The following is a 21,602-nucleotide window of genomic DNA, read 5'->3' on the forward strand; positions in this document are numbered from 1 at the left end:
CTTAACTACCTTACCTGATTTCCAGGAGGTCATGGCTTCGATCCCGACCCTGAATCCTGTATGTTTGGAGTTTGCGTGTTCTCCCCGTGGTCCCGTGGATTTTTCTCCGGGTCCTCCGGTTTATTTCCTTCACATTTAGAAACATCCGTTGGAGCATTTGGCTGATATACATTTCCACGTGATAAGCCACTTCGTTGAGCTATCATTTGTGGCCAGGTCGCTGCTCAAAAAGCTATATAGCTGAGTGGGCCTTACCTGGTAAAATAAAAATAGTTTTGGTTTTATAGTTTCGCCTGGAGTTTGAAGAAGCTGCTGCCGAGGTAAGGGAAGCGAAACATCGCACGGTGTGCTGAACGACCACGCGGCATGATCCATGAACACACCGGAGCGCTCCTTCCCCAGTGATGGTTTGGGAAGTTCTGAGTGGAGGAATCGCAATATAAAATAAAATCAGAAGGAATACATTGGTTATTTTATTAAGTGGGTCTCTTAGATGTATATTTGTTTAAAAATGTTTAACAGCATGGAAATTTTATTTCTTTAGCTATTGATTTTATTTCGTGTGTTCAGATGGACATGCCACACGTGGAAATGTCACAATTGGGTATTTAGCCTGACAATCTCATTCTGTGAACTTCTGCTGTACTTTTGCGTCAAGGAGGTTGTTGGTCGCAAATTATGGATACGTTTTTAATCTGCCTCTGCTCACCTTTGCAAGTTCAAGTTACTATACTCGTTATATTTGACTGTTTCTCTTTAATCCAAACCACATTTCCTCCCACTGCTTAATAGGCAGTAATAGAGCTACAGTTGAGCCAGCCTTTAAACCTTCAATACTTTTTTTCCACGTAACATGAATATAATCACCTAGATACAAGATACATTCTCGCCAGGTAAGGCCTTCGCAGCGCATAAAACATCCAACCCATTGCTTTTAATTAGCCTCTTCAAGAATGTTTTTATTTGATGCGCCAGATACAAGGGTGCATTTAAGATTTGACATTTAATTAGCATTTGTTGTGAAGACTGCTGGGGGTTCACAGAGCAACGCAAGGTAACCTTGGAACGCCCTCAAATGCACAGCGCATTATATTAACATGATTAACCCATCTGTCCTACCGCAGCCCCTACCTACCTAGCCGCCTCCCTCGCCTGTTGCCACGGTGACACGTGGCCTCCTCTGAGTGTTGCCAATAACGCTGAGTTTACCTGTCAGCAGTCGAAAATTGGCTTTGTTCAAACACGGGGCTTGTCCCCCTCCCCCCCGGCTCAATCTCCCCCCTTCATCCTAAGTCACCCCCACCCCTTCCTCCTCTCCCCACTCTCTCCCCCCTCAATCTGCCTTTAATCCAATTAAATAGCCATGGAAAGACCTGCCTTCCTTTCCATCCCAGGGCTTGCCCAGTGCAGTTGTTCAGCACCCTATTGTCGGGTGTAAATAATTAACTTCGGTTGATTAGCTGTTTAATATTCTCAAAGTAGGGCTCAGTCCTTTAAGGGTTGTTTTGCCGTTTTGTTGGTTAAGTTTGGTCTATGTTATGAATTCAAGTGTCGTTATTATAATGTCGATGTTGAGTGATGGAGCATTGTAGACAATTCAAGAAATAGGACTGCTTGTTAATTGTCACTTTTATGTACGGGAACATTGCTATAAATAAATGTGTAAATAAGGTAATTGAATATATTGCGATTTTTCTTCTGTACACTCGGCATTAATATGATTTAGTAGGACAGCAAGCTAGTTGAGATGCGATGGTGAGCATCAATTTACCTGGTTATCGTGATTGATGGGGCCCGTAAGGAAAGATAAATAGCAATGTTGGACAGATATCGCATTCGACTCCTTTGACTTAATCTATTTCAAATAATGCGCATTGTTTCGGAGATGCTCCATTTGTGAGCGAGAGATGAATGCGAACTGTTCTTAACGCGTGAAACAATCGCAACCTTGCTGCTCACTATTTATTTTAAGTAGTGAAGGCCGATGTATATTTCATGCTCGCCAAGAAAGTAATTATAATTTAGGAGAGAGGGATCGCGGCAGAAAGCAGAGAACACCTCGGATAAAAAGCATTAAACCCAGGGGCCTGCAACATATCGAGACGCGCAGTGGTGGTGCAATATGTTCAAAGAAGAGACTGGTGCAGGTGCTTTCTTTACACATTTTTTTTGTCAGTTTTACCGATTCTTGCCAATGGGATATTGAGCATTACGTTAATTGAAAATGCATAAACGTGCGTCGTGTGTGTTGCTTGGAGGGGCTGGGCTCTCGCGGCACGAAATGCGCGCGTGTGTGTGTGTGGGCAGAGAGGGTGGGGAGCGGTGGTTCAGCGGTTAGCGCTACGCTCCGCTATGAACCTGGCGACCCGGGTTCGATTCCCGCTCACGGCCAACACCAGTGACGATTATCTAAACCGGTCCCGGGCCTCCCCTAGGTCGACTCAGCCTCAAATGAGTACCTGGCGCGGTGTGTAAACATCGCCACTAGGGAGACAAAGGCGGTCGGGCGTGGTGCTGGCCACCCCACCCCCTCGTGTGCCGTTCCGGCCTTCATAGGTGCTCGCTAACAGCTCTTGCCCCTACAGTCTGTTACAGGCTATATGGGGGATCTTTGCCTTTGCAGAGAGGAGGACACAGCTGCTCTCATGTGTGGTCGTGTCACGTGGCAGATGGGTCCTCCGCCGTGGTGCACATGGGACCCGGGGGCGGGGGGGGCAGTGCGTGCGTGCGCACGGGGTGGGCAGAGTCGGCCAAAGCTACGGCAGGGGAGAGAGTGGGGGTGGTTGTTTATGGGGCAAAGCGCACGTGGCCATGTGGCAGTTCCCATGTTCTTTGGTTCTATTCGGTAAAGTCACGTAGGTAAAAAAATAAAACAACAAAAATCACGACGTTTCGGCCACAACACAAGCGGCCTTTAGCAGGTGAAGGGACCAGCCTGTCTCGAAGACTGCGCTGGAGTGAAACAGAGCCAAGCTCAGCTTAAAGGTCACGGTCTGAGCTTGGCTCTGTTTCACTCCAGCGCAGTCTTCGAGACAGGCTGGTCCCTTCACCTGATGAAGGCCGCTTGTGTTGTGGCCGAAACGTCGTTGATTTTTGTTGTTTTATTTTTTTACCTTCGTGACTTTACCGAATAGAACCAAAGAGTATGGATCCTTGCAGTCACGAAAGCTTCAAATCTAGAAGTTCCCATCTTGTGAATGTGCGTCTGGGCGCGACGGTGCTTCGAACCCGGCGACCCGAGTTCGGTTCTCGCCGCTCGCGACTCGATAAGTGTGGCGAATATTTTAACTGGTCCTGGGCCTCCCCTAGGTTGACTCGGCCTAAAATGAGTACCTGGTGTGGTGTGCAAACATCGTCACTGGGGAGACAAAGGTGCCCGGACGTGGTGTTTTGGCACCCACCCCACCATTTGCCATGCCAGCCATCATAGGTGTTCACTAACAGCAATGACTCAACAGCATATTAAAGGCTATATGGGAATATTTGGCTTTTTTGTATGCACAGTCCCTTTAACCCACGGAATGATATGTGGGACTTACCCGTGTCGCTGCTTACACGTTTATGTGGCTGTTTGCTTAATTTTAAATGTCGGCAGTTATTGAAAAGTGTACCAAAGCGAAGTCTGTTATAGTTACCTGCAGTATGCCATGTAACAACACTTGGGCCTCTCCTGCGATGTCAGTGTCATTAAAGTGTACCTAGTCTGGTGCAAGAATTGTAGTGATGTCACTGCCACGTATTTACAAATGCCAGTTGTTATGTTCAACACGCGTGTGGTTTTTATACACTCGTGTTTTTTTTCTACTATCCTTTATCCATACGTGGCATAGATGTTCACAGACTGTGCCCATGACACCAGCAACCTGGGTTGGATTACCAGCCATGCATATCGGTGGCAAGTGGTATCTGGGGCTTCGCTAGGAGGTCAACTCAGCCTTGAATGATGGTGTGGTGTGGAAATAACCAGCAGTGGAGAATCATAAGTGGTTGGGCTTGGTCCTGGCCACACTACCCCCATTGTGTGCAGTGTCAGCTTTAACAAGTGCTTGCTAACGGCACTCAACCCAATAGTTTATAAAGCTAAACGAGCGATCTACGGCTTTTTTTTATGCATTCTCCAATACACTGGTTTATAGAGTGCGTTCATTTTATGAACTTTAAAACACTTAATTATTTCCATATTGTCTTATATAATTTCCAGATTAATTCGAATGTATATACGTAGCTTATTTTGCACCTTTTCTTTAATTACCCATATGCAGTATATAACAAGTGAATGACAGCTCTTCGCCTATTGACTGCTGGATGAGGGCCTCCCTACATCACACGGATTGTTTGACCATACTTCACCACGCTGGTCAGTGTGGATGAGTGAAGGAGAGGAAAGGGTGGCAGGACCGGTTCAGATATCGCTCGCCACGGTTGTTAGCCACGGCCAGGAATTGAACTCGGCTTGCCGTGCTCTTTCATAGCGCGGGAGCGCGCTAAGCACCGTGCCATCATATATAGCGATACATAATTCTACAGTAAGTAACCTTGCCATTAATCTTGGGACTCATCGTGGTTTTTTTTTAATTGATGCCGTTCTTGACAGGCTGCTTGAGACACTGTGACGAATCCGCTCCAGAGTTTGCGTAGCAGTCGACCAATGGTGCTGAATCCTGTGGCACTTCCCAGGAAGCCTTTGTGTTTGATGGAGTGTAAAACATATACTTGTATTCTCTAAGCGGAGGGACAGATATATTAATGAGATTTACTGTTTCCGTGTTTATTTTGTCACTTGTATTCTCTCACAATGATGCAGATGTGTACGGTGTGCTTTTATCTTTGCATTGTTGACACAACTATATATTACTCACTGTCGTCCGTGGCTGCGCGTCCCCGTTGGAGTAAATTTGCATGTGGCAGGAAACTGTAGTTCCCTGAGAATAGCCGGGAATTTGAAGGGAAAAGATCACCCTGTGTGATGGTAGTTTCTCCACTGCCGCTGCCCCTCATTGTCCTTGAGGCTGATTGTATAACACAAATACTTTTTTTTTATTTGACCAGGTAAGGCCCCACTGTGGCTCTCTTTTCACAAGCGACCTGGCCACAAATGATAGCTCAATGAAGTGGCTTATCACGTGGAAATTGACAGCAGCCAAATAATCTAAACGCACGTTTCTAAATGCGGAGGGAAGAACCGGGAGGACCCGGAGAAAAATCCACGCGGCCACGGGGAGAGAGAGAAAATGCAAACTCCAAATAAACCGGCGTTAGGGTCGCGATCGAACCCACGGCCTCCTGTATACCAGGCGAGGTAGAAGCTCTCTCAGCTGTGTGATCCACCAGCTCTAACACTTAACCTCCGTGTGGTTGATTGGAGACATGCGCTACCATACCCGACATTATATACTCCTGCTGAGCTGACATCCATATTTTGATCCTGTGGTTTATATTGAAAAAAAAACAACAACTTCCAACCGTGAACTCGAGGGGTGGGGGGGAAGAGGTGGGTGACAGGATGGGCTGAAAAACTGTCACGTATGGCCCTTTTATAATTTACCTGTTCTGAACTGTGTTTAAAGAAGCCAGGACAGTTTGTTTTGTGATTACAGTGAGTCCCCCCCCCCCTCCCTCATTTGTAATCCAAATAATCTGTCGGTAGGTTCTATTTGCGGCACCTGTTTTGTAAATGAGTGGATTGTACTTCACAGATCTACGGGAGCATTAAGCAACAACTCTAAAAGTACGGTGCGGTTTGTTTGTGTTGCTCTGTCTGCTGCACACTATTTAAAGTATCGTTCCCTGTGTAAATGAAACAAGCGATGGCTCGCCATACATTCAAAACATCCTATTATCATTCTTAAACTGCTTCAAGTTCTTTTCATCCGCATCATGGCAATCAATAGAGTTAATGAGACTCTGCAGCCTTCTGTGCCGATAGCATCCTAATGTGATGCAAATGAGAGTGAGTGGGAACTGCTCTGTGTTTTGATTTAATCAGTTGCTGTCAGGGCGTGATTAGGAACCGCTTATTGAGCACAATGCTGCGACTGATTTGTAAATCCGGACTTTGCTGCTGTCGGGAGCGATCGCAAATTGGGTAGCCGGGCGTTCGCAGAATTAGGCCGCGTAGAATCCAATAAGGCTGGATTCTCGCAGAGGCAGACTAATACTTTTTGACAGGAGCAAGGGCGGACAACTCAATGCGACGACGGCGGGGAAAAAAATAAAGTTGAGATCGGCGTCGTTGGCAGATTAAGACGGATGGCTGCAAGATGACAACGCCTCGTACCCTCTGTCCACCCTCTGTCCGGCGCATCGGTTTGCTTTTGGGTGTCTCGGACGTGCTCGAAGGGTTTGCCACCTCTGCGGTACAACAACAAAAAATACCGGACATATCGTGGGGAAGAGGAATACCTCGCAGTACCGGAAGAGTGGACACCTACTTGCTGTTTATGTTCAGTCGCGTATTGTTACTTGATCGACCAAGGCTGGGACTTTCAGTGTCCCCGGGAAGACTCGCAAACTTCCCCGGGAAGACTCACAAACTTCCCCCGGGAGAGCTTCCCCCCCACCTCAAAAAGAGGAAAATCCTGGCAGAGACCTGGACAGGTGGCAACCCGCGCGTGGCCTTGGTTGCATGCGGCCCACCTCGGTGCCGTGAGCCCCCCCCCCCTCCCACCGCTGTTCTTTTTGCCTGTGAGAGCAATGAGAGAAGACGCTTGAGTGAGTGCCACACGCCTGGCCGGGAGTGCCGAGAAGTGACTTAATGGAAAAGAAGACCGCCTAATGGAGCGCACGTCCTTGGCGTGCAAGGTGGATCGCGGCATTTTGTTACGCGGCGACTCATGAAATGCCCTGCAATTTGCGCCGTGAATAGATCTGGCCCTTTGTGCCTAATGTTTGTTGTAATTTATACAGTTTAAAGTCTGTGTGGATTACGCAGCCTGTCCGGTGCCTACGGCACACGTGTGTGTGTGTGTGTGTGCGCGAGCATTGATTGTACATTTACGTGAACACGCGCGTGCCCTTTGGTCGATCTGCTACCGGGTCTGGGACCTTCATCATGCCATGCAGTCCTTGCTAGTTAGTTTCATCGTACATCACCACACTGATCATTGCGGGTTGGTGAAGGCACCTCTGATCGTCGTGGTTGATTAAGTATGGTGCGAAAGAAGTTCTGCATAAATACATGCCAAGTGCAGTGCAAGAGTGGATTTTTGCTGCACTGCCCATGGTAGCATACAGCGCAAGTTGTTTTGCACGGTGGTCACCCACTCACAGCACTATCCGGGCACAACAACCCCTGCTTTGCTTTCAAGATCTTACGACATTGGGCGCACTCCCGGGAGATTTGGACATTTGCAGCGTGCGCACGGCTATGCATTGGTGAAACAGCACCGTTGATGCTCTCTGCGCCAGTGAGCCGTGGCGGAGTGTGTGCTGCTTGCTTTTTTAGCTGCATCCTCACTAATGTTTGCAGCCTAAAAACAACGGGCCTTCGGAGCATCCTTTTGTTCTAAGTCGCAAAATAATAACACCTGGGTATCTGCGTACTACAAAACCAGGGTATGTGCACCTGTGCTACTTACATGGCTTTAGTTACTATCGCAACTGTGAGTCCTAACGCCCACATTCGATAATTATTGACGGTGCACAGAGAGATTGGTACCAAAGCGTGACTTGCTCCCCCCCCTCCACGAGGTTGACTCTGCATAAAATAAGAGCGTGGTACAATGCGTACTACGTCTGCAACTGGAGAGGCGAAGGTGGCCAGAACTGGTGTCGGTCATACCACCCCTGTACGCGCCGTGTTGGCGTGACCGAGTACTGGCTAACGGCCCGAGTCTCAACGGTGCGAGCCTGTAAAATGTGGTGGCTAAGCACGTGGCCCGAATTCCAGCACTGCGGAGGCGAGGGGTTGGTGGATCGCCGGAAAAAAAAAAGGAGCCAAACTTTTTTTTCTCCACCTGATGACGACCGTTTGTGTTGCGATCGAAACGTCGTGGTTTTTTGTAAAAAAAAAAAATTAACCTATCGACGTGACATTACCGAAAGACCCAAATAATATGAATTCCTGCAGTCACGAAAGTTTTAAGCCAGCCAAGTATGGACTCAGTTTCAATCAGTCCCATCTGTAATAGGGACATAGTGGTTGCCCCCCTTGCAGATTTGGATTTTTTGAGTGATCTGTTTTTTTCTCACATCTATAAACACTCATTGATTGGCTGAAAAAAAGAAAAAATATGCACCTTTTAGCAGTATTGTGTGATGCAATTGCAAAAATGACGCCGTATAAAAACGAAATATGCAACATGTAACTTAATGTATAACTGCGACAACACTGTGCTTCTAACACACTTGTTATATTAATTGCAGTTTTCTTTAAGTGCAGATAGCTCTCGGCACTGTAGTCTTCTAGACCGACATTACAAGGGTACGCGTGTATAAATACGAACAGATTCCAAGTGTTGCATTCGCGATAGCATATTGATGCTTGAAAACAGTTATACCTCCCCGGTTTAAAAACAAAAAAAACAGTGACTATAATACTCGGATATGGTGAGAACTAGCCCACATGTTAACCAGCACACCGAATAAATAATGAATTCGAAAGGCTTCTCGTGGTTTTGCGCACCCTTCGTACAACTGACCTTGCAGAATTCTGAATACAGTGCGGTGGAAAGATAGCCTTGCGAGAACACAGAACAACTCAGGGGCCTCCCTCGCAGAGTACCACTCTCGCGTGGGCGTCAATCCGCCTCGTGCTGGAACAGCTCCCCAGTACGGCGAGCGGTCACGCACGGGCACTTGCTTTTCGTACGCATCGGAATAACGCAGAAATAACAGCGTTGCCAAACATTTGGGTGGCAGGGTGGTAACGCTTGTGTCGCCCCCTCCCCCCCCCTTTTCCTCACACAGAGAGAAGGCTCCTGGGTTCGATGCTATAGATTGTGGGCCTTTCTGTGTTGAGTTTCTATGTTCATCCCCGGTTCCGCATTGACTTCTTCTGGGTTTTCTGGTTTCCTCGCATCAGCGGAACCCCCTCCCCCCCCCCGCCGCCCCCTGCCCATAAAATGTAACTGGAATTGGACAAAAATCCCAGTGCTCGAAATTTACTTGGATGTTACTCCATTGGCATTGCACACAGCAGTGACATCGCACACCCTCCCAGACCTTCTACTGCGAATATTTGGCAGGACTCTTTTGAAACAAGGGTCTTGAGACTCGTTGAGGCTTTCCTAGGTGAATAAGCGGAATGATAATACCGGGCAGAATAACACAGAAATAATCACGGTGCAAATATATTTTCCGTTTAGCTTTAAATGTTCCGTAACAAGTTGAGATTCCCCAAACTGCATGTTCTTTTTACCCTTGCAGCTTTCTAAGGAACGGTCTTTAGTTTACTACGTTTACTACGTTTATTGATAACGTTGCTGCGATAAGTTGTTTGCTGTGGTTTGTGATTGCGATAACAAAAAATCCAATTGTTACTGAATCTAGCCTGAGAATGCTGGGAAAAACGGCATGGGATGCATTAAAATTGGTTATGAGAATGAGGTACAGCACTAGGAAAAATACACAGACTCCAATCTAATATTAATCTTATTTTCAAGAGCAACTTCACATGCCGATCGTATAAACGAATTAGTGCTTTGAAGTTGGTGGGTCCCTTCTTTGAAAAATAAAGTGGTATCGTGTGCGACAGCCTACGCATACCTTTTAAACATCCCGTTTTCAAAATTGTTTCATCACCCCTCCCAACCACTACACCATCATGACCATCCCACCCCTGGATCACATCCCACAATGCTGCCCCCTCCATCAAATCAATTCGGGAAAGTTAAAGAAGTCAAAACAGTTGCGCCGTTGACCGGCTTTAAAAAAAAAACCTTCCACGATCGACAAACTCAATGTCGGTACAAAGTTTGACCGCAGCCGTCAACATCCAAATTCTCTTCTCACTGTTTGTCGTCAAGTCCCGCAAAATGTGCAAACCCCCGTCTCCTCCCCTCCCGAGGGCCGCCAGCTCTTTATACGGCCATACCACGTGCGCCGGGCACAGCGGCGGATTCTCTTTTATAAATAAATCCCGGGGACCGGGCTGCGTTGCTTAAATCACTCGGCCACATGCACCTCAAGCACGTGCGCTCTATACCCTGCGACGACTGGGTGTGATTAAGAATGTCACGCTGGGCATTTAATATTCTCTGGGACTGGCAACTCACTGAGCCACGACCGCGAAATGTTTTAGCTTTGTATCGTAATGACACGTCTTTTTAATTGTAATCGGTTTACGTGTTGACTTTTTTTTACTCTGTTTTTAAGTGATTGCTTAATTTATTGGTGTTCTCAAGGTCACACAACTAAAAAAAATGTTATTTCCAACTTTGCTGCTCAGTCTCTCCGATCTGAACAAGAGCCAGTGTGTGAAACGTTAGCCTACAAATGCACACTTTTTTCATTCTACTACTGGATATGTGCCTCCCTCGGCTGTACAGGCAGTAAGAGTTACTTGACCGTATTTTTCAACCCTGGTCAGTGTTGGTAGAAAGTGGAGGAAAACATAACAATGCATTTTACGGCACTGCCCTCTACTGCCCACAATGCCTAGTGCACCTGTTGAGTGTACCTGGGGTCACCCATGCATGTTTTTCCTTTGAACAATCATTATTGACTTCTCACCATGTGCCACAGATTTATTATTTGATTTCCTCTTATAGTTGTCCAAGTGGAATGAAAGGTTAAGTTAATGTTGGCTGGCATTTAAGCTCAGAATCTTATGATTGTGATATTTCAGCTCTGGGCCCCATCTCAGCCTTTGTAAACAGTACTGTGCCACTAAGAAAATAAGTGCATAGGTTCGTGTTCACGTGTGCATTTATTCACCTTAAAACTATTTCCGGTGTTTACTCCTTCATGAAACGGACGGACGGGATTAAGGTACAACATTTACATGGCACAACTTTCCAAACGCTACTTTTAATTTACATAGAAAACAGCGTTGCAGTAAAATTCCATTGACATGGTTTAAGTGATTTGCATAATGGAGTTGTGCAACTTTAGCTGAGTTTTTTTTTGTTGTAACCTTGCCCGGACGTTTTCTCCTGTTTTTCTTCTCAGCATTGCATTTAAATACTTGGGAACCACGGGCATTGCAGCTCCGGATCTCTTTTGTTCGTTGATGATGCCTTGGTTGTTGTACACTGCTGGCGATGACACCGCTGTCTCGAAACCATCGGAGAGGCACCATTTTGTTCACGGGGCCGCACGTTCGTCGCTTAGCATTGGCGAGCGTTCAGATGGCTGGAGAGTAGAGGACTGTCAAGCCAAACTCTGAAAATGTCAGCCCGGCTATTGTCGCTGTTGCCCGTTTTCTCTCCCCCCCCCCCACCCCCCTTCCCAGCCTTGCGTATAAAAAGCGCGGGGCGTCTTCGTGAAGATGCGGCATTGAGCGCGCGAAGGCATCGGGCAACATCAGCAGAGTGCAATGAAATCAGGCGTAGGTTTACCCGTGCTCGCGTCACGTCAATAAATAAGGGGCCGCTAAGTGCCACGCATGCGCACGGTGCTCATCCGTCTATTAATACCTCGTGGCTGGTTTTGGTCAGGAGTAGCTTGCAGACGGGAAGGGTTTAGATGCTTGCATGGAAAGCGGAGAGCAGGTGCATAGCTAATCTGCTTGCTTCAGCCATACCAGCAATTCGCGAGCAGCACAGTGTGTGATCCCTGAGGCCCTGTCACATCGGTTGTCCTGGGGACCAAAGCGGCTACGGCAGCTGTGCGCGTTGCTTGATAGTTTGGTGGCGGCGGACGGCCGCATTGGCGCGAGCGCTGTGTCCGCAGGCAGTCTTCACCATGGTCGAGTGTGAATTGACGAAGGGGTTGCATGTGTTGCCCAGCGCCGCGCGGCTCTGTCAGATGTAGGGGAATTCCGTAGGTGAGCAAGTACTTTAGGTCGGCGTGCCTTCCAACATTGCCGAACAGAGTCGGTTGTGTGCAGGACAGAAGGAAGGGATTGGCGTGTGATGGTCGACGATTTAAAGTAGAGAATGCATTCACAGCCCCGTGCCCTCTGTGGACAATCACAGTGGACTGAGTCGATTAGAATACGATGGGGGGCGGGGGAAAAAGATGATTGCAGTCGTTTGTCTACTTTATTTTGGGGACAAAATATGTATTTTTTGCAAAACGTCACCGTGATGCAGCTTCTATAGAGCACTCGCAATGCATTATTTTTGAAGCATCAAAAAAATAATGTGAGCTTTCGATGAAAATAACCATGGCTGGCCCAGACCTAAATGCCACATGCGAGCAACGGTAGCAAATGTATTATTTTGGTCTCGTAAATAATTTGGATTAATTAAATTGAAATAAAAACAAAGCACTGCGCGTAAACAACGGCTGATTAAAGCGTCGGCCTTAATGCATTCTGTGTGTAAAAGGCGTTTGAATGCTGCGGCGATAAAACCCGGCGGAGTGCCGTGCTGCAGGCCGCATGCTGCAGTGCAAAAGTGCGGTCTGCATGAAGACCTGCAGGGCTGATTTAGAGTGAGTGGCTTTCCCTTTGCTTTCCGACTACGAAGCATCTGCAACCCCGCTTGCAATTTGTATTTTGCGAGAGCTTTTTCCGGCACAGTGCCGTGGTTGAAGATGATGATGCCGCCGCCGCCTCCGCCGCCGCTGCTGTTCATGATGATAGTATCTATGGTTGGTGATGATGAGAATAATAATGGTAATTACGATGGTCCGGATAACAGTGATAATTATGATAATTATGACTCGATAACAATGGTGATCGTCTTGATAACGGTGGTGATGATTTTTGATATTGTTTTGGTAACCGTGACGATGTTGGTGATGGTGGAGATAGATGTGATGACACTAATGAAGCTCATGATTATGTTAATATCGGTGATGACAAAAATATTATAGGTAAGTGCTAATGTTGGTCCTGACGATGTTGATTGTCTTTATTTAATGGTCATGATGGTGACTGTTCTGGATATCGAAAATGATGGTTGTGATCACGACCTATACTCTGAATAATGATGACGAGGATGACGACGATATTCTAAATAATGGTGATGTGCTGATAATAATGACGATTATTACGATTATCATGATTTTAATGATAAAGAGTAGCTTTTGTTTTGCACCACTCATGTTAGGTTTTTTTAATTTTAAACAATTCAAAGACCCCGGGGCAAGGGCCCCCCCCCCCCACCCAGTCTCTCCCATCCCCTCATCCCACCCCCGCTCCCCAGTCTTCCAGTCCCCTATTGCCCCCCCCCCCCCCCATCTAATTTCTGCGAAGTCATATGACCCCTAGCGCTACCGCTACAGAAAGGCCCACAGCTGGGCTCCGGGGGTCGGGGCGGGGCCTCGAAATGAGATTCTGCACCGGCCTCGCAAAACATCTCGCGAAAATAAACCGACACCGTGCACGGGCGACGGGGGTGGTGATGGCCTTGGGGTCCGGCCATCGCACCGCGCAGGGCCCCCCCTGCGTGGATGCGAGCGGCCGGCGGGGGGGGGGGGGCCCTGGGCCGCTCTCCCGCTTTGGGTTCTCCGTGCCGCGCGGCGCTTTGCAAACGCGGTCGCGCCGGCACTGCCTTCGATTTGCTGCTGCTGTTGCTGACGGCGCAGCGGTGTTTATACGTCCAGAACAATTGGCAGATTATTCGTGGCCTTTTGATTTTTCACGCACCGGGGATAAATTTGGCATATCCTGATGTAACGAGACAGGCGTGGGGGGGGGGGGGGTTGGCGGGCTGACGTGGCTCTGCGCAATTGTGCAAACACTGTCGCATGCACTGCGCGAGCACTTGCTCGCTGGGCAGGGCGGGCCGCCGCCCATGCCGAACAAACACGGTTAATATTGCAGCGTCGTTTGCGCCCTGCGATCAGCTCTCCATATCTGGACCCTTATCACCGCGAGGTGCGCATGTTGAAATGTACGGCCATGATGTGCAATCCAATTCGTCGAATTGCCCGAATAAAATGATGCCATTTACCCCCAGAAATTAAATTGCAAATAGGTTACAATTTTGGCTGAAAGGTTCCCCCAACTGTGAAAATGTTTCATCCGCCGGTGCAAATTAATTTTAAAATTAATTTCCGTTGATATTTGTTCTACTTTGGGACCCACATTTTGTAGCGTACTTAAAAAAAAATCCACGCATTAAAAAAATAACAATCTAATATTTAGTCTGAAGTAGGCATGTGGAATTTTTAAGAGGACTGCTTTGCATGCAAGGGCTCTGCTCGCTTGTTAATATGCGGCATGCAGTGTGTTGTTTCTTCCTGGCCTTGCTTCTCTCATCATTCTGTGTGGGCTGCTAAAGGCTGCTGAACGACTGATCAAGGTGAAACGCCACCCTTCCCTACCCTTTGGTTCTATTCGGTTAAGTCACGTAGGCGACCCGCGTCATGACGCCTGTTTTATCTGAGGATGGCACCATGGATCTTAACATTGTTTTATTCGCTAATCCATTAAATGTGTCGTCGGTTTGGTTCTGTACTGCGTGGATGTTTTTTTTTTACATGCACACAGATATAGTCTGAATAATTCAATTTGTCTTAACCTACGGGGGATGCTAAAATTATCCTTTACGTGCATATCAGCTGAGCACGGAAGTTAATATTTAATATGAGACCTGTCTTTGCTAGGGCCTTCTGGGTAATCTATACTACTGAATCATTAATGCGGAGGAAGCAAGAACTGGGCATGAAGCTAATTACTTTCCCCCTGACGTGAGCAGCGTAGGTCAGTTTGACATTGCTGAATAGCACTTGGAGGGCATTTGAATCGCATTGCGGGCATATCAGCTGATTGTCCCTCAAAGGCTTATAGGAGCTGTTCTGTTGCCTACAGTCGAGCTCCGAGGTAGGGGAGTGATCGCAGACACGTGATCGTTTAAAACAAATAAACAGGTTGGCCGAAAATAATTACGTTCCCGCTTACTCTAAAAACAATTTTAAGGGGGGGATAAAGTGTTGACTCGTCGATCAAGCGTGATGCTGTGGCGACGATGACAGTTGGCATATTGTCTTTGTGAGATCTAAATTTAATTCCCCCCCCCCGCCCGCCTCCGCCAACACCTTCTAAACCCGGACAGCAACAATATAAACATATTTTTTTAATGCGTTTAAAACACGTGACCTCCAAGCGCCTCTCTCAATCGACGACGCGTGAACGCAGGAAGCGCAATGGCAGTCAACAAAAGCAGGACGTGCTGACATGACTATTTTGTGCCTCCTCTGATGTCTGGCTGTGCATACGCCCGCACGCACTCGCTTTGCTCCAGACTGTCCGGTGTCCGCCTCCCGTTTTTTTTGCGTTGGAGTTGGGTGACCTGGGCAAGCTCGGGCGTACAAAGTTCCTCCGTTGTGGTAGGGTGGTGGTGGCGTGGAAGAAAGATTTTGATCGCTCTGCCTTTTATCTGTTCTCTGGCTTTGGAGGTACTGCGCCACTTTCTAGCAGGCCATTAGTGTTTGTGCATCAGTGTCAAAATGTATTGAGTCTTATTCCCAACAGAAAAAAAGCACAGCTTTATTTAACAAGATTTATGCGACTTAACTGAGCGGGCGTTGTATGGGGACAGTATGAATGGATGAAATAAATAAATTAACTTGGTAAATTTATTATGTGCCTGTGTTCCAACAATGCATCTTCCTTTACCTTTATTAATGGTACTAGTAATGCCAAGAGATAAATAAAACATTGCATATAATTCTGATATGGCTTAATCATCAATATAAAGTCTGGCCTTGGAAAGCCATTCCCATATGAAGTCCGGTACAGATGTAGATAATTTATTCAACTTTATTTTATAGTTAAGTCAAATGTTCAGTGCAATATTTGACCTGCTGCCTAAAATAATAACTACACTGTTGTAGTAAAATATAAATCAGCCCTTTGTAATGGAGTATTAATTCACACCATTCCACTACTTGGGTTTTTAATTAACGTGTTCATGTTGTGTGTGTGATTAGTTGGTTACGCCTTCAGAAATGATGTTGAATCCGGCAATGTGGCCCGATGACAATATCAAGTGACAGCCATGTTCTGCCCGCCTGTTGCGGTCACATCTTCGGTTCCACGGTGCCTCGCCGAGCCTTCAAACGCGCCTCAAAATGTACGGCCGACAACGAAGGAAGCAATGTCTCAGTCCGTGGTCTGCGATGGGTTTTTGTGTTGTTGTTGTTGTTGTGCTCCCCGTACGTACACGAACCGCGCGCTTCATAAGGAACTCGCACTCCCTGATCAGTGGGTGTGCGGGCTGGCAAGAGGGCGGAGGAGCGACTCGTATATAATTATCAGCCCCCGTTACGCGAGCAGGATGAGAGTTTGGGGGCCGATGGGAGTTTAGGGGGCGACGCGGAGGTCAGCGGGACTATTTGCTGTGCAATGATTAAATCGGGAAAGGGAGGTGGCTTATGGGAAGGGGGAGGCGCAGGGGGTTTGCGACTCCTACAGTTCATCTCGGTGCAATGTGCGGAGGGAGGTGGCCGTACCGCTGCAAGCCGTCTCCAGTCAGCCCGAGGCCTGACACCACTAACCTGGGCTGATTGAATAGGCTGAATGGTTTGTCAATTTTTATATATTTATTTTCCCCCCTCTCCATCCAGAGTAATCCCAACAGATGCTTTTAAATACAGTAACCCCTTAGTGGTGTTGCAGGTGCTGACTGCAGAGCCCAGGAAAACAGCCATTTGATTTGTTATATATATTATTTTTTTTCTGAGCACACGCTCCGGATTATTCAAATGCCGCACATGACTGTGGTGTGTGCGCACACACGCGCCCACCGGCTAAGAAATATGATGTTTGCGCCATCGCCGTGTGCGTGCTTGCGAGTTTGAGGATGTGAAAGTTCCGTAAATAGCACAGAGCAAAATCCGCTCCACTTTTACCATTAACTTTTCCTTGCAACAGAAAAGTATACAGTGTGCTAATGTTCTCGGGCAAAGACCATCCTTCAAAATCCTTTGCCCGAAGAGATAGCTCACAACATATGTGTTCTGCTATAGGACAGAAGTGTTAATCGTTCAGGTTGTGAGTTTTGTTCACGCTTGTTGTACACCACTGCATGTGCAGTCAGTCCTACGATGTCTTATTACGGTTAATGGTAGGGTCGTGGTGCCAGTGGTAACACCGATGCCTCGCTGCAAGACTAGTGTGGGTTCAATTCCTAACTCGGGCAACTTTCTGTGGGGAGTTTTATCTTCTCCCCCTGTTGATTTCCTCCTGGTTCTCTGGTTTCCTTCCATGGCAAAATAAAAAAAAAAATGTTTTTTGCTCAACATCACAATGTTGAAAAAATAACCACAAATTACTCAATTGTGAAAACGAAAAGCAGCAACATCGGCCTCATACTGCTAAAACTTGGCCAGGACCCGCCTGACAAAGAATGTTGAGACTGTAACGATTTATTGGGGCTGACAAGCATAAATATAGTGAAACGTTTTGTTGTTTTAATTTAGTTGTTACATTTTCAAGACGTGTGATAGTGGAAGAAGTAATTTAAAACGTAATTGTTTTATCTTTGTGCTCCCACGAGTGGCATCTTAATAACTGCGCAAGGTATCGAGGCATGGTCCAACCAAAATTGGTTTCCTTGTTTCCCCAGTGGATGCTCTTCGAACATCCGATAGTTAACCTCTGAGTTTCTGGGGTTACTCAATTCCCACTGCAGGGGCACAGGTGGTTATTTAAACAATAGAAAGTTGAAGGTTTTTTTTCCCTACTCTTTGGTTCTTTCGGTAAAGTCACGTAGGTATAAAATAAATTAAATCACGACGTTTCGATCGCAGCACAAGCGATCCTCATCAGGTGGAACAGATACAGCAGGAGAACTGCTGACATAGGAGAAAGAGCTTCTGCTGCAACAAGAGTTTATATCGGATTTTTGGTGGTCCCAGGCCAATGAATGTGAATGCAAGTGCATATTTATGCATTAGATATACACGCAGTAGTTCCCGTTGTTCCCGTTGAGAACTGAGCTGAATATCTTCTTGTGACGGGAGACATCAGCCGGTGTATTTATTCGTGCGACATTCTGAAATACACTGTCGATGATTAACCAGTGGTGTTTAATGCCCTCACAAAAAAAGAGGCTTGATAACTTAGTGATCCTTGATGCTCAAAATCTGGCCCCCTTTGATGGTGAATATGGAATGAGCACCATGGATTGTTTTGAGCTTGGAGATGCTGGACTATTGGATAAGTTGCACACATCTGTTCATACAAAATTATCAATATCTTGATACTGGTCGAATAGCTGCAACTGCTTAAGCTGAGCTATGAATGTTTTGCGTTTGCATTGTCCTTATACTCTGCCTCTTAGCAACCTTTGGTCAGCGCTGGTGAGATAATGCCATATAAGTTGCTGTCTCTTGTGCAGGTCAATCACTTTCAAGGACGGTGCATACATCACCAAAGCATATTTGTTTTTTTTTTACCACGTGTGTGTGTTAATGGAGACAACGATGCATTGTAATTGGTGTCTATTTGGAGTTTGAACATCTTAACGCCTGTATTTATGCCAGAAAGGGTAAATCCATTATTTGAATCATTCAACATCACCATGTTCCTTTACCAAAATTATAGAATTAGCAACGTGTATTATAGACAATAGCTTCAGTAACAAAAACACTTGACCGGAGCCAAATGGTCACAGAACATTCAACAGCTACATTAAATGCGCTATAGCACAAACTCTCCGGTGTCCCTATTTGACAGGTTCCTATATAAATGTATGTTCATTGGGTAGACCTTCCTCTAATCCTTTCACATGTATTAATGGATACGGAAAGGGATCAATATAGCCGAGAGCAGCAATTATTAGGGAATTAAACGATGACAAAGCTCGTGTGCTTGTACCAGCAGACATTGCAATTTGGCTCAATTCAAAGCGTCTCCTGTGCGCTACCTCCTGGACGGAGGAGCTAAGCCACATTTGCATGAACTTATTGCGATTAGTTATACATCACATTTGATTCGCACTTTTGCCAGCACACCCTCAACAGGTACATTTTTATCGTGCCGCGTAACTTTAACCTTTTTAAAGCGCGGATTAAAAATATATATGTGCGCTAAGACCCCGCTAAACGCACGCTCACACAATGCGTTTTCGCTTTTAACGCGGTTCTTCCATTGGGGGACACTTCGCAATGGTGAACGTGCACCGTTGCAACGCGGAACACGCACCGTTATATTGCAGTTTCTGAGCGGTCGACGACAAGCTACTCCCTTGAGCTGTGCGACTGAGCGTAATGACGCAGTAGCGTGGTGGCGTACCCTCACTTATTAGTCCCGCCATCTCACTGTGTGTGCGGAGTACGTCGTATTTCGCCAAACTTTATTATTGCGTTATTTGAAGGGAAATTGCTTTCGCTGAAGGCGGCACTTTTCAGGAGCACGTCTCCTGCGTTAAACAAGGGCTTGCTTTATTCTTTGAATTTAAATACAACTGGCAATTAAGCGAACACCATTGTCTTCTGACCCTACCGCAACCGAGTGAAGTGGGAGGTTATAATTAATTTCATGCTCGGTTTTTGGCCGAGCTGAGCCTGGATCATGCCCGGATGGGGCACCCAAATGGGCCCACGCGCTGGTCAGCAGGGGTCAGCGCGCCAAAAGCGATTGTCATGCTACACTTCTATGCTCCCGCATCTTCGACGTCCTCCTTCAGCCCGCACCGATCGGCCTGGCGAAGTGCGCTCAACTGACCCCCCCCCCCCACGATCCGTACGGCGTGGAGTGGCCGTCATCCAGCAGTGGACGTAAATCAGGGGGGCGACACCTATTACGGGAGTAGCTATGATTTGCAAGGTTACAAATCATTTGGGCCAATCACTTCCAACCCCTTTCAGCCAATCGGCCAATCTCGCCGATTCCAGCTGCTCTCCAATTAGAGCTCTCATGCTCGCCATTGCTCTCCGAAGCTCCACATGCCGCTGTCGCACCTTTTTTATTTTAACGGAGCGCATTTTGCGCGATGTTAAGTTTCCGTCGCGCTCGGCGATGCGTTCCGATCGTCACCGCGTGTGCCTTTTGTAGCGACAGCCCATTCCGTTGTAATACCGCGGCTATTTGGCTCTGATAGACGTCCCCCCCCCCCCTCCCTGACTCAGCGTGGGAGATTTTAGCCCCAGCGAGCAGTTGGCAAGGGGACTTTTATTATTTCTGGGCTTCTTTCCAAAGATGGTTATGACATGTAGGGGCACCATGACCTAATCTAGGGGACGTTTTCTGGACATTTCTCTTGACATCGCCACAATTGAACAGATGGTGGATGCACTTGTTTGATAGGGTCTCCACACCACCTTGACGGGGGGGGGGGGGGGGGCACGAGTTTGCATTTTAATAGGCAGACGCTCTCGTTCGAAGCATTCACTTACTGGGTCGGTGATCTCCAGCAGCATATATTTTTTTTTAACAAGCCTGACTCTGCTCGTGAGATCCAGAATGCCCAAAACCAGTCTTAGAGTTTGCTTGCTAAAGAATATTCGTCTGGAAAGCCTATTTTTAGGCTGATGGACTGAAACATTTACTTTTATATTTCTGTGGCTCAATGGAAGGGATCCCCACAACAACAAATAGTCAGAATCATCAGAATCGGAATCTGCATTTATCCTGGAGAAATCCGATGAGCTTTGATGATGATAATAATAACGAGTGTGCGTGTATGATGCACTCTGACTTGTGGAGGCCTGCTTGCATCCTCCCACCGTGGGGACGAGGGGAGGGGCAACTAAAGAAAACAAATTTCCTAGTTCTGTACTCTGGAGTATAAATTGTGTGCCTCATGCAAATATCCAAACAGCGTGTATATATATATCATGTGCTCTTTAATCAGCAACCCCACCGGCTTTGAAACCGAGTGCGTGCCGTGCAGCAATGTGCCGAGAATAAATAATAGTACGATACTGATTCGTTTTAGTTTCAGGAAGTTTTTCAGTACGGCTCATCAGCATAACGTTAAACCGTGAGCTAATATGCCAATGTAAGGCCAGCGCAATTATCAACTCGACGTGTTAAGGTCATTCCCTTCTGGTTTCTCGACGCCGCTGTGCTCTGAATCGTAATAGGCCGCCGCTCGCCCACGCTGGAGAACTTCCTCGCGCTCATGAGTCGCGCATCTCTTCGTAATTTCGCACGCACAGACGCTCCCTTAAAAAGATGAAAGAGGAGGGGGGGGGAATGAACATTGGTACGCGTAAAGCTAGGGGTGATTTAAAGAGATTCCCGAAAACATATATATGTTTTCAGATGGGTACGTTCGCGCACAACGTTGTCGCCGATGCCTGCGGGATCGTTCCTCGTATCCTCGTCCCCTTCTCTCTCTCTCAGCTCTGTGCCGCGAAACGTTGAGGCAGCGTTGTGCGCCGCTCCAGCAAGACGTTCACCCCCCCCCCGCCCCACCCACCCCCTTTGTTTTAATGTCACATTGGCCGTTTTCCCAATTCTCAAGGTGAACATACCAATGAGCGCTTGCATTAGAGCATTAGATCGTTTTGCAACCAGAAAAAGGCCATTCATTCCTTCTGGGTCGTCCCTTTATGAGCGTGGCTCTTGCAGGCTGCTCGTCTTTAATGCCTAATAGACA

At 47.0% G+C, this 21,602-nt stretch overlaps 1 protein-coding gene across 2 annotated transcripts in view; it reads left to right on the forward strand.

Annotated features, from left to right (window-relative positions):
* MARCHF5 (membrane associated ring-CH-type finger 5) overlaps positions 1 to 21,602 on the forward strand; it is a 184,812-nt gene that overhangs the window by 43,369 nt on the left and 119,841 nt on the right. The window contains exon 1 of one of the 2 annotated variants that reach the window (XM_032952075.2): positions 11,529 to 12,537. The exons of the other annotated variant lie outside the window; for it this stretch is intronic. Within the exon in view, the coding sequence (XP_032807966.1) occupies positions 12,485 to 12,537 (53 nt within the window). The 5' untranslated portion in view covers positions 11,529 to 12,484. Of the gene's footprint in view, positions 1 to 11,528; positions 12,538 to 21,602 lie in introns of those variants that run through there. 2 annotated transcript variants of the gene reach the window in all.

Source organism: Petromyzon marinus, chromosome 11 (genome assembly GCF_048934315.1).
Source record: "Petromyzon marinus isolate PM22_M1 ecotype Great Lakes invasive population chromosome 11, UKy_Petmar_22M1.pri1.0, whole genome shotgun sequence".
Taxonomy (NCBI): domain Eukaryota; kingdom Metazoa; phylum Chordata; class Hyperoartia; order Petromyzontiformes; family Petromyzontidae; genus Petromyzon; species Petromyzon marinus.